Source organism: Artemia sp. Qi Xiang Cuo, chromosome 14 (assembly GCF_049724085.1).
Source record: "Artemia sp. Qi Xiang Cuo chromosome 14, ASM4972408v1, whole genome shotgun sequence".
Lineage (NCBI taxonomy): Eukaryota > Metazoa > Arthropoda > Branchiopoda > Anostraca > Artemiidae > Artemia > Artemia sp. Qi Xiang Cuo.
In genome coordinates this window covers 9,688,306-9,702,621 of record NC_142807.1, presented here as the reverse complement: position 1 = coordinate 9,702,621, position 14,316 = coordinate 9,688,306, and the positions used below count along the sequence as shown (strand labels likewise).

Sequence of the window (14,316 nt, the reverse complement as noted above, 5' to 3'; positions counted from 1 at the left end):
AAATTTTGCATAATTCTTAATTTCTGCAGAAAATTCGGCATAAATCAGGTAGCGATTCGGTAAAATTTACGAAGATTACCCTCTCAATGAAATGAGTCTCAGGACGCCCCTGCGGGGAAAAAGTGAAAGGACTTGATACTGGTCTTGACGTGTGGCCAAAAGTAAATACGAGAACACCATAATGTGGGCACTAAGGAAGAACAGGCCGACATGTATTCTGAATAGGGATAGACAAGGGAAAGGATAAAGCAGTGAACTTCAGCATGGGAGAGCAGGAGAAGAGCTTCAAGCTGTAGTCACTGAAAATTTAGTCTATCTTTGTCACAAAAACAAACTAAAAACATAGCAAGACATCATAGGGTGTTTAATTCAAAGGACAATAAGAAATTAGTGTATATTCAAAACACAGTTTATTTTACAGGTTTTTTTATTAAAAAAAAAACAAAAAAAACACAGTCAGTCTATTTTCGCGACGTGCTCTTATCACCAAACCGGCTTGGCCAATGCAGGGTCATTGAAAGGGAGAAAAGAACCAAGACAAGTTGTCTCGAGTGCCAGGGCTGGGGGGCGAAATGGGTATTGCGTCAAAAGGGGGGGGGTACTATAATTGATTTTACCCAGGTGCCACCAACCATAGGAGGGGCATTACCCATTCGTGTCACCCAAGCACCCGTCAGACCCTAGTAACTGAAGTGGCTACTTACTTTGCCTTTATGTAGAACTAGGCCAGTAGACAAAACCATAAATATGCAAAAATAACAACAGCAAACAGTTCCTATATTCAGCTTTTAAGGCTACCACAGATGAATAGGATATTGTAGAAAAAGGCAGTACAAAAAAGGTGCCTAAGAATTATCTTCAATGAGGGTAAAGTACCTTATATTTCCCTTCTTAGGAGAGCTAATCTTGTCACCCTTAAGGAAAGGAGAGCAAAAATTACCTTGCGTTTTGCTAACAATGCCCTTCATAACCCTCGAACAACTCCCCTTTTCCCTGGTCAATATTCATTCCCTCGACCCCACCTCCTGCGTTCTGTGTCAACAAAAATCCCTCTTCTCGCCCCAATAAGAGTTTGCGCTGAAAGATATATGTTGGGGTTCCACCCCTGTTTCTTTTCCTTTCAGATAAATGACCCGTTTTCCTTTTCTTAATTACATTTGCTTATAGTATAATTTCAAAAGACAGGTTAAATTCCCGTTACTAAGCGATAGTGGTTTTGCAATAGATAAGCTGTGAAGCAAGTTATTTTTATACTTCCTGGATTGGGAGTCATTGAAAGATAAATCTAAGAGGATGATTTGGGTTTGAATGAGGAGGTAGCTGATTGGCTGGGCCAAGTGACAGTCCACCCACACAAATAGTGCTGTAAGAATTATTATTATTTTTTAGTCTACGTTCTGATCCCAGTCAGGGATATATATATTTTTTGTGGTATTAGCGACCCTTTTGGAAGAATACAAGCAAAATATTTTCTACAAACTGTGTAGTATTTTCTGCAACCCAGCCAGGGTAAGAATAGAGCTACAAGTCACCGTCATTATTATATTGACAGGGAAGGTTGTTACCTCCAAGAAGAGAGTAGAGATTTTCTAGTCGTAACCCAAGGCGGATACATTAATTTGGCTTTAGGAAGTGGCCATTTGACCACTCGATCGCGTTATCATACCCTGGAACAGGGTATACTGTAAATAGGGTAGTACCAAACCCGATATTTGCAGAACCGTTGGGGTAAGAGCGGGAATCTCACTAACATTTGAGCCGACAAGGGGTTCTCCCCTTTGAGTAAGTGGCATAGCAACCTTTTTTGCGCCATTTTTGCATCAATAAGTGGCGACACCCGTACTTACACCCCAATAAGTGGTGCCAGCGGTAGCTAGCACTACAAACAATATAGAAGAACTTTTATCCCTTACATAGTTGACATTTTCAACCACTGACTCTCCTCTGCCTCCCCCCCCCCCTCACTCACTCTTTACCTCATAGTTATTAATTTTAATGCCCATTTTGCAAGTTTGGAGGTTTTATATTTATGTTTGTTAGTCACCAACTAACTTATGTTTTTGTTTTAATTTTACTTTATCCCCTTGTTAATTTTACGAATTTTTTTTTTGGGGGGCATTTTTGCTGACTTGACATTGGCCTTCTAATTTTATGAGTTTACTTTGTTTTTGTTTTTAGTGTTTTACGTATTTGACAATGACCCTTTTATAATTTCTGTTGTTGTTTGATTGTTTGTTTGTGTAGTTCTTTTTTCGCTGTATTTGACGCTAAAGTGCGAATTCGGCCCTTTGGGCTTGTGATAGCCATTTTTCAGCAATAAATCTTATCTTATCTTATATTGTACACACGTAAGAAAGGTAAATAGGATCAATATTTTCAATGCCTATTTGTCTGATTCGCTGAGTAGGCCAAAGTGATCCGAATCTTACGATGAACTTCCTATTTATAAAGTTTTATTAGATGATAATTTAACAAGTTTGTTGTAAATCTAAACTGGGATTTTAATAGCAGCAACGAAGATGTCACCAATTGGATTGAAAATCTGTAATTTTGGAATGTCATTTTTCCGAATATCACTTCGGAAATAATCCAGTTGCTTAGTTTTAATTCATGCAAAAGTGTTTTCATGTTGCCAGAACAAAATCGAGAGGATTAAAGGTTTGTATATTTGTCATAGTAATTCGAGCAAAATAAAAATCGTTAAAACAAACTATTATCATGGAAACTGGTATAGATGCATCATTTTAAATAAAAGTATATCCTTTGTCTGTCATTAATAAAATATTAGTGGCACTGCCACGAAAAGCTTATACTAAAGTCATTTAAACATGAAAATCTATCATGATTCTTACTAAAAATTATAATTATGAATAGAAAAGCTAAAAACAGGCTTTTTAATCTTTTAAAAAAGATTTCGTATCATGTTGTTATTCAAAAAAGCTTTATTTTAATTGTGTTTTGTGACAACCACCCTGCAAAAGAAGTAACTTGTAGTTATTTCCTATTTGGATTTTGATTTTCATCAGTTTTGCCTCTAGAACAATATTTATGCTATGTGGTTGAAATATAGCAATGATAGCATTAGCTCGGTTAAGAAGCAAAAGTACAAAATCACAAATTAAAACAGACCTTAGAATTTCAGATAGCACGACAATTAAAAAAAATCTAAAAATTACTAATCGAAAGATTTATCGAAAGATAAATCTAAGAGGATGAATTGGGTTTGAATGGGGAGGTAGCTGATTGGCTGGGCCAAGTGACGGTCCACCCATACAAACAGTGCTGTACAAATTATTATTATGTTTTAGTCTGCGTTCTGATCCCAGTCAGGGATATATATATTTTTTGTGGTATTTGTGACCCTTTTGGAAGAATACAAGTAAGGTATTTTCTACAAACTATGTACTATTTTCTGTAACCCAGCCAGGGTAGGAATAGAGCTACAAGGTACCGTCATTATTATATTGCCAGGAGGGTTGTTACCTCCAAAAAAAGAATAGAAAGTTTCTAGTCACAACCCAAGATGGATATAGCTGTCATTCGGAAGTAGCTATTTGATCACTCGGTTACACGATCTGACCCTTGGAACTGATGTGCTTTAAATAGAATGATGCCGATCCAAATAGTTCTAGAATTGTATGCTCCAAAATGGAACTTCTACTAATATTAGGACCGATAAGGGGTTCTCCCCATCGAGTAAGTGGCATAGCAACCTTTTTGCGCCATTTTTGCATCAATAAGTGGCGACACCCGTACTTACACCCCAATAAGTGGTGCCAGCGGTAGCTAGCACTACGAACAATATAGAAGAACTTTTATCCCTTACATAGTTGACATTTACAACCACTGAATCTCCTCTGCCTCCCCCCCCCCCCTCACTCACACTTTACCTCATGGTTATTAATTTTAATACCCATTTTGCAAATTTGGTGTTTTTTTTCTTTTTTTTTTTAGCAAAAAAATAACTTATTTTTTTTTTTTATTTTTCCCTTTTCCGCTTTTTATTTTTCCTTGTTTTTTTTTTGGGGGGGGGGGAAATTTGTGTTGTCGAAATTGGCCTTATAATTTTATGAGTTGACTTTGTTTTTGTTTTTAATTTTTTACGTATTTGACATTGACCCTTTTATAATTTTCTGTTGTTGTTTGATTGTTTGTTTTTGTAGTTCTTTTTTCGCTGTATTTGACGCTAAAGTGCGAATTCGGCCCTTTGGGCTTGTGATAGCCATTTTTCAGCAATAAATCTTATCTTACCTTATATTGTACACACGGAAGAAAGGTAAATAGGATCAATATTTTCAATGCCTATTTGTCTGATTCGCTGAGTAGGCCAAAGTGATCCGAATCTTACGATGAACTTCCTATTTATAAAGTTTTATTAGATGATAATTTAACAAGTTTGTTGTAAATCTAAACTGGGATTTTAATAGCAGCAACGAAGATGTCACCAATTGGATTGAAAATCTGTAATTTTGGAATGTCATTTTTCCGAATATCACTTCGGAAATAATCCAGTTGCTTAGTTTTAATTCATGCAAAAGTGTTTTCATGTTGCCAGAACAAAATCGAGAGGATTAAAGGTTTGTATATTTGTCATAGTAATTCGAGCAAAATAAAAATCGTTAAAACAAACTATTATCATGGAAACTGGTATAGATGCATCATTTTAAATAAAAGTATATCCTTTGTCTGTCATTAATAAAATATTAGTGGCACTGCCACGAAAAGCTTATACTAAAGTCATTTAAACATGAAAATCTATCATGATTCTTACTAAAAATTATAATTATGAATAGAAAAGCTAAAAACAGGCTTTTTAATCTTTTAAAAAAGATTTCGTATCATGTTGTTATTCAAAAAGCTTTATTTTAATTGTGTTTTGTGACAACCACCCTGCAAAAGAAGTAACTTGTAGTTATTTCCTATTTGGATTTTGATTTTCATCAGTTTTGCCTCTAGAACGATATTTATGCTATGTGGCTGAAATATAGCAATGATAGCATTAGCTCGGTTAAGAAGCAAAAGTACAAAATCACAAATTAAAACAGACCTTAGAATTTCAGATAGCACGACAATTAACAAAAATCTAAAAATTACTAGAATCACCAAGTGAATTATTTAGTATATTCTATATAAACATTTTTGGCAAATTTCACTCTTTTATGAAGTGTGTAGAGTTTATCTTTGTAATTTATGAGTCAAAACTTTTGAGCCAAGCAAAAAAGTGTTGCTAAATTCCTTTAGCCACATTCCAGAAATTCCCTAGAGTGAATTCCAGTTGATTTCCTGATTAAAATTTTAGTTAACTACTCGATATTACTTTTAATGTATTTCCTTAGTCGTACTCAAGTGTGTTTCTAGAGAACGAATTTGGAACATTAATAAGTAAAATCTATTAAATTTCTTTATGTAATTTCAAGTTAATTACCTTAACCGAAAAGAATGAGGAGGGCTGGTCGCAATTCTACATCTCTTTAACATCCCTTCAACATGCCCTGAAAGTTCTTTTTATATAAATTCTCTCTTCCATATGCCCTGAAAGTTCTTTTTGGCATATTCTCTGTTCCATAAAGTTCTGACCGATTCTATGAGCAATAATCCCGCAGATTGCCTAAAAATCATTAGGTAATGAATTGATCAGGTAAACCTGATCAATTTTTGCCTGATATTCCTTGGCCGCACCAATCAAAGTGCACGTAAATCATATTTGTGAAACCTTGGATCTTGAAAATGACTTACTCCCCCATCCTAATCAGCCCACACATTCACAAGACAGCGCTCCGTTTATGTCTCAACTTGCTGTTCATCAATTTTTTCACATTAGATTCTGTTAGCTGAATTTATACAAGAATGTCATTTCAGGATAGGAGAAGATCCAGATCAAAGTCAGTATCTTTTTGTTGTTGTTGTTGTTGAAATCGACAAAAGAAACCAGATGAAAGAGCCAGAACTATTAAGCAGGGCCATGGAAACCCAGACAGGGGCCTAAGGTCAAATTTTACCTTGCCAAGTCCCTTGTTATTGCATTTCTTTTCCTTTACGAAATAGGAATGTAAGACAAACTGGCATGTCATAAAATTGACTCTGTCTATCTGTTTATTGGACGCAGACCACCAACAAATGCCAAGTTTGTTTTTTTTATAGAGAGAACTTGCTATAAACTACAAAAAGTGCTGCTTTGCTGTACTTAAACGACCATCAACAGTTTCCCAGGGAATGTTATTCTCAACGTCCTATTATGCAATATATTAGCCTTTCTAAAGACATATTTGACAGGAAAAAATTTCAGGTAACAGCTACTCTTTCCTATGAATTTGTAAACTTTCTGTGTTTATTTCTCTGTGAATTGTCTACTTCTCTGCAAAGTGTGGCTTCTCTGTGGAGTCTTATGGTAGCGTTGGCCTATTATTTCAGTTCTACAGGTGGATGATTTCTAGAGTCTTTAACTATCACATAGTTTGTGTTTAGAGTATAAAATGTTTATTCATACATCTAATACAGTGAATGTACCTATGGCGAGGACAGATACAGAATTCGAACTGACTCAAATAATCTAAATTGGTAACTTATATTAAGCACAATATGCAGATACACATCCGGGCATTTGACAGAACTGTTCCACCCTAACCTGTCAAGTTCCATGAATTACAGAAAATATTCAGAATTAATTTACTTATCAAGCAAATGGGATTTTAAGTAGGAAATGAACCTTACGACTTATACTTAGGATTTCAGTTATTGGTTTTAACTAAGAAAAACCTATTTCCAAAGTTTACAGATTTTCCCGGGGTTTTCAAAATCTTTTTTTTTCCAAAAAAAAAAACAAACGATTTTCTATCCTCAAACAAAGCTACACTTATCAAAGAACATAAAATAAAATGCTGACACTAAAACTGAATCAACAAGACACAAGAAAATATTTTCCCAATTGGCACTTTCATTTCACTTTATATTGTCATGCTAAGTTCGCATAAAATTCGCATAGCTACACCTAATATGAAAATTTGCACAGCGTCAAAATATCTTTTAAAAGAATTTAAATTTGAACAGAACGCATAACAGAACAAAAATAATAATCTTCAACAGAAATACAAAGAGATTTTCATTTACCTTTCTGTTACCAAAGCTTGAATTCATTTTTTTTTCAAATTATTCGGTTCTAGATGCAGTACCGCTTAGAGTAACAGGGCCATTACTTAATTTTTTTGAGGATAGAGATTCCTCCAATATTATAAATTTAGAGGAACTTGAAAAGGAAATGACGCAGGCATATTTACCAGGAAAGACAGCTGGAAAGAAAATCAAAGATTTAGCTGAATTGAGGCAATCATCCAATGAAACAGTGTATCAGTTTTATAAGAGGGTGGAGATTGCCACAAAATCATATCGATCTGGGTATGGCGGATTAGTAGGTTTTTCTGATAGTATAGGCTTGGATTGTTTTATTGAAGGGTCGAGACTAAATATTAAAAGATATGTATCAGAATACCATAATGATCATGATTCTGATTATGAAGCGTAGCGTTTTAAAACTATTGAAAACGCAATTGGTGAAGAAAAGCAGGAATTTTTTCAGCAACCGTAGATACTGAGTTTTGTTGGACAGGACAGAAGGAAGGACTCCGTCAGAACTGGCCTGACGTAAAACGTGACCAGGGGGATAGGTAGATTTTTTTTAGTGCAGGAGGTAGGGATCATATTAGGAATTAAAGCAGAAATTTTAGGATAAAAAAAATTATGACGAGAAACTGACAATTTTTTATAAGGCACTGAACTAGAAAGGTGTATTATCAAGAGAGACGAGAAATTTATTATTAGTAACCAACGTAATGAGGCGTTGTGTCGAGAGATTAGGCTGGTGAAGGGGCGGACGACGGTCGACCAACTGACCAGCGGTTAACGGGTTCAGAGGATCCTGAGAAAGGAAGGTCTGAGCGGTGAACGGGTTCAGAGGATCCTGGGAAAGGAAGGTCTGAGCTCCCATGGGCGAAGAGAGAGGTAGGCGGTGGATCACCGAACCTCAAAAACCCTACAGGTTTCTTACCATGGAAAATAGTCGACAGGGCGGAAAAGAGCGTGCCAGACGTCGACAGGGTGGAAAAGAGTTCCGTGCCAGAGGAAAAAATAGTCGACAGGGCGGACAAGAGTTCCGTGCAAGACGTCGACAGGGCGGAAAAGAGTTCCGTGCCAGTAGGAATGACAGATAACAATTTTGTGTCTTGACTGTTGAAAATTTTTGACGGTCTGTTTCTGAAGGAAGGTGTTCTTTATTGTTATCCGCTAGGAGGCGTTGGCAAGAACAAAGGGATCCCTAGAACAGCTAAAATAGTCTTGCCAAGTGTCCTAGTAGATTCGGCAATAAAACTGGCTCATGATAGGAAAACAGAGAAAATCTCAAAGAGTACAATATAATAAAAACGCTGTAGAACAACCAGTTTTTCGAGATGGGGACTTAGTTTGAGGATAGCTTATTATAGAGAGTATTGAAACAATTATTGACATAAGTAGAGTAAGATGATTATAGAGATTAGTATGTTATTGCAGTATAAACGGTGTTGGGAATTGATGTCAAAATGAGGATGTAGCTAGTTTTTATACTGATTCACTGGACAGGAGAAATTCTTTGAAAAAGGATGAAGCAATATCTTTGTCAAATTCAGGATCTGAAGGATCTAAAATTGGAATTGCGCTCATTTTAAACTAGAAAAAAAATATTAGTAAAACAAATTAATTAAGTCAACGCTGTAAAAACAAGGAAAAATCGTTATTAAACACTCCTAACAGATATCCTACTCGGGTGCGAACTGAAAATGCATGACTTACTTTCGTAAATTGTCCTTCGACGTTCTTCACTTTTTTTTTCAGAAACTGGAATCTGGAGCGGGAACCTTAAATTGAAGCGGGAACCTGGAACTGAAGCTGGAACTGACCTGGAACCTGGAGCTGAACTGGAACCTGGAACTGAACTGGAACCTGGAACTGAAGCTTGAACTGAACTGGAACTGAACTAGATCTGAACTGGAATGTGGAACTAAAGCTGGAACGACGACACTGTAGGTGACGGGCCTCAAAAGAATATGTTAACTGCAATCCTATCCGGCAAAAACCGCTGCACCACTTTGTAAACTTTCTGTGTTTATCTCTCTGTGAATTGTCTACTACTCTGTAAAGTGTGACTTCTCTGTGGAGTCTTATGGTAGCGTTGGCCTATTATCTGGTTTCTACCGGTGGAGGATGTCTAGAGTCTCTAACCATCACATAGTTTATGTTTAGACTATAAAATGTTTATTTATACATCTAATACCGTGACTGTACATATGGCGAGGACAGATACAGAATTCGAACTGACTCAAATAATCTAAATTGGTAACTTATATTCAGCAAAATATGCAGATACACATCCGGGCTTTTGACAGAACTGTTCCACCTTAATCTGTCAACTTCCATGAATTACAGCAAATATTCAGAATTAATTTAGTTATGAAGGAAATGGGATTTTAACTAGGAAATGAACCTTTTGACATATACTTAGAATTTTAATTATTGGTTTTAACTAAGAAAAACCTATTTTTAAAGTTTACAAATTGAATAATATTAGATAAATGTAAAATTAGCAATTATCAGTAAAATAGTGTTAGAGAAAATAAAGAAAACAAAATCTAATGTAAATGCTTATTCACTTAAAAACAAAATCTCTGTTCATTAGTATTTATAGGACCCTGTGTTTATTCAAACAAACTCAACCACATAACAGCAGCCAAGTCTTGTGACTTGGCTGCTATAGACTACTATACTATACTATAGACTATATACTATAGATTATATTATAGACTACTATACTATAGACCACGACATTACACGTTCAAACTTGATGAAGAGGTGTTTCATAAGGCTTCTTCGCCATTTATTCGAAAAAAGGGAAGAGCAATGGCCAAGGGCTTCAAAATTCATCAAGGGCATAAATTTCCAAGAAGGACAACGAAACTTTCTGCTTGTATTTGGCGATATTCTTCCGGAGTGGCATTTCTACCATGTGACCCACACCTGCAGGTCACTATAGCTATGATTTTCATGCCTTAAATACCAAAAAAATCCTTATCATTTTGGAATGTACAAACTTCTACATCCCATAATTTATTAGTTCTCCATCACAAAATAATTACAGTTTCTGAAAGTAAGGTAGAGTATCTAAGGGTGCAGGATAGTCACGAAGCCAAATCGGACCATCATACACGGGATGAGCTGGGTTTGTTTCGTCTCTCCATTGCCCAACAGGAAGATAAATGTCTCTTGATATTGCGTCTTCTTCTAAAACAGGCGCAGCAAGAATCAGGTCACCAAGAAGAAATTCTGAAAAAAAAAATTGTCAGGGGCAACGCTCTAGCGTTGTCTAAAATAAAGAGTCATTAGGCTTCAATGTATTATATTTTTCCCCCCAGAGCCACTTCATACGGAAGGGGTGGTCGTATTATCTTCAGAATGGGCTCATTCGATTAGAAAATAAAACTTCTAGTGCCCTTTTTAAGAGTCAAGGGTGATCACAGGGCAACCATCTCCCTTCCACACAATGGCTTAATTAAGTCAAAATCCTGGGGGGTGTAAAGTAGGAGCAAATTTTTCCAAATCAAGTAAAAGTAACAGGGAAAGGTAAAAATGAGCCATATAGTAACATATGAAGGTAAAGATAACTCAAGAAACTGACCCGTTTCTGTGGATGCTTGAATTATGCAGACTTATCTTAGTTTTGACATGATTTTTGAAGAAACTAAATTTCAGCTGGAGGAGGGGAAAAACTGGGGCCTCGGGGGTGGGGGAAACTGAGTTCTGGGAGAGGCATTTGCCTCCCTGCCCCATAAAAAGTTACGCACCTACTTCTACACCCTTTTCCCCAAAAAAATATACTATCAGAACTTCGAGTTATACATTTTGTTCAAAACTGCCCAAAGGTCAAATAGCTATAAATCTAAAGTTTAAATAGCCCCCCAGAATATCTAGGGTAAAGATTTCAGTTATGTTAGTCGTCCATTCCTTACATATAAGGTTTTTTAATTCGGAAAAAGGGATACTTTTGATCCTGGGTTTCCGAGAAGGCTTTAGCTATCAAGATGAATCCATAAGAAAATGTTGAGAGGAATATCAAACAAAATTAAACAAACTATGTGAATGTTGGTGGTCAACAGGGTGCATCAGAAATATCTAAGGAACGGCTGAGGGCATTAAACTGAAACTTTTAGGGTATGTTGAGAGGGATTTTTAAGAATGATAAGAGGACAAGAATCTCCCCTTCCTCTTGCCCTATTTAGATGCCCCCTCCACTCAACAGTGATCGTAACTTGAGAGATCAGTGATCGTAACTTTTGATTTTGACTATTTTGTTCAAAATAGTCAAAAGGTCTAATAACTAATAACTATGCCTCTGGGGAGGCCCTAACCCCCACATCACCGGGGCAATGATTGCGATAAACTATGCAACCATTGTTTTACATGCAGGATTATCGTTGGAAAAAGGGAAAATGATTAACTCTGGGGGTTTCCGAAAAGGCTTTGAATATTAAAGCAGAACTTCAAGGAATGCTGATGGGTATGTTAAACTAAATCAAAAGACACTATGTGTATCCTGTATATCAAAAAGGCGTGTTTACAATATTTAAAGAACAGCTGCAGAAATTAAGTTGAAACTTTCAGGGCATGTTCAGGGCGATGTTTAAAAACGACCGGAGGGCAACCATCACCCCTCACATCCCTTTTGTTTTAGCTACCCTGTCACAAAAGACATCCAATCAAAACTCTGAAACTGCCACATTGATCAAATTAGTCTAAAGGTTGAATAACTATGCCTTCAGGGATAACATAACCCTCCACAGTCCCTGGGGTAAGGGCTGGAAGCTATGCATGTTGCCCATTGTTTATATATAGCCTTTCTTATTGGGAAAAGGGACATGTTTGATCCTGGGTCTTCAAAGAGACCTTGTGTATTAAAGGGAATATAAACGAAAACTGTAAAGAAAGTAGTTTTCATACTAATATGTGCACTAAAGAATAGGCATTTTATTGTGATTTGAAACATATAGAATTCATTAAGTTTAAAATTCAAAATTTACGAGCCTGAGAAAATGTTCCAAATTTTCAAAAAATGGGGAAAAGAAACCCGAAAAGGACGAGTGTTTTTATAGGAATTACGACATTGAATTCAGCGTAAAAGAACTGTATTCATAGGTTTCAAGCCCTAATCTAAGAAAAAGAGAAATTCTGTATTTTTTCCACGAAGGATAGTTAGGGATACGCGTTTTTTTTTTCCTAAAGGTGATCATAATGAACCAATGGTTTTAGAATATCAGAAGAAGGATCATTAGAAAGAAAATTTAATAGTTTATTGACCTTTTTAATTACCAGAAAAGACTGTGGCGAAAAAAGCAGCAGCTTCTGCTATTTTGTGACAAACTACAATTTTAGGTCAAAGGCGGCCATAAAGCAATAGAGTAAAATTTCGAGGTAGCATATATATTTAAATTTTTCAAAAAACATAGAGCTTTCCAGTTTCAGAGATAGTATATGCATAATGCTGATAGTAGGTGCATAATGATAGTAGATGATAAGATAGTAGATGCATAATGATGATAAGATAGATGATAAGATAAGATAAGATGATAAGATAGTAGATGCATAATGCATAAGATGCGTAGAGATAGTAATGCATAATGCTGGCGCATTCCTTTCTAAGGATGCACGCACTCTAACAAAGTAAACGGTTTAAATAAACGTTCCTTTTAAAGTTTCATTTAACTAAGTTTATTCATTTTAGGCTTGATAAGATTGCAGCGTTGTGTAATTGCGCATCAGCCATTATGGAGGAGGGCTTGTGGATCTTTTTGTAGACGAAGGGCTTGTACATAAAATGTAAAAAAATATGCTTTTATGCCCAAAGATCCTAACTCTCAGTGAGCCTTCAGAAGAATCCAGAATGAGCAATGAGAAGGCTAGGGGGTGGGGTGTTGGCTCTTAGAAGTTTATTTCTAATCCCTATTGATTACCGGGAGTAATAATTGGTCTACACCTTTAGTATTGGTACTGGGGGGTAATAAGAAGCCCAGTAGCCCGTTGTTAAAATCTTTTTCTATGCAGAAAAAAAAATTACATTTATATGGCTACTGGCCAAGAGGTGGAAAAAGGTTGAGGACAGAACATCTTGAGCATCACCAAGAGATTTCTTGTGGTGGAAGGGGGGGGGGGAATTCTACCAGGAGCTTTGATTTCCCCGAGTTTAGATGGTAATATTTCTCATTTCCTGTTTATATGCTGTTCGTAACTTTAATGTCTTCTTCTTGCTCGGGAGCCGTCACCCATTTACTTGCGTCCATGAGAAACACATCTATAAAATAGGTTTTTTGAAGAATTCCTCTTAAAACCTTGGAATTTGGTAACCCTAAAAATAATTTTGATATTCCAATCCCCACCCACCAAATAAATAATTGAGAGGGTGTTTTTTTTTCCAACCTAAGTGTCATTCTGGAAGCTTTGTCTCACGAATATTCAACTGAGATGTACACAATGGAAGTTGAAATAGGGAGTAGAAGTCCTCCTTAACATTTAAGAAAGTCTTGTGTCGTGCAGTTTGTAGTAACCAACTGTAGCAAAAGAACAACTCATGCCAATAGAAGCCAAAACTCTAAAAAAATTTCGACTACACCATATGCATAAACAAAGTTTATCATGTATGCTGATTCTGAGTAAACAAAATGTATTAATTTAAAAATTAGTCACAAAAGGTTGTTGGCACTTTAAAGTTTGCATAATTTTAGAAAAATGAAATTAAACTTCCCCAAGAAGCAGTACTATCTTCATGAAAACCATGCAATGCAAGTCAACATGTGTAAGAGGCACTCTCCAAAATGTAAAAAAAAAGTTTTCTCAAAGAAAAGTAAAGAGCGAAATAAAAACTTAAAACAAGCAAAAATTATTTGGTATATCTGGAGTTTTGCCCCCTTCTCAACCTTCCGCTCTTTACGCCAAAGTTTGACTTTTGTCCTGATTCCTTAAGAACGACTGCTCAAATTCAAGGGCTGTCGGATTGGAATAATGTTTTTTAAAGCAGATAAAATTCAAAAACCAAACCTGAAATTAGCTTTAATGAAATTGATCTTTCATCAGTTTTACAGCTCAAAACAAAAGAACCCAATTAGGAGGTGAAGTAGAGATATTCGGACGCAGGCTGTGTGTGACGTATCAATTTTTAATAAATCACCGACACCCTGTCTTTTGCTCTTCTTCTTCCGCTTTTTCTTCCATGCACCAGCAAAAACTTACAACGTCTGCTTTTTC

The 14,316-nt window shown here is 36.1% G+C and overlaps 1 protein-coding gene across 1 annotated transcript in view; it reads right to left on the bottom strand.

Moving 5' to 3' along the window:
- Positions 1 to 10,092: 10,092 nt before the first annotated feature.
- Positions 10,093 to 14,316, bottom strand: part of LOC148944104 (alpha-galactosidase MYORG-like) — a 54,487-nt gene continuing 50,263 nt past the window's right edge. The window contains exon 7 of the mRNA XM_089099676.1: positions 10,093 to 10,347. Within this exon, the coding sequence (XP_088955802.1) occupies positions 10,157 to 10,347 (191 nt within the window). The 3' untranslated portion in view covers positions 10,093 to 10,156. The remainder of the gene's footprint in view (positions 10,348 to 14,316) is intronic.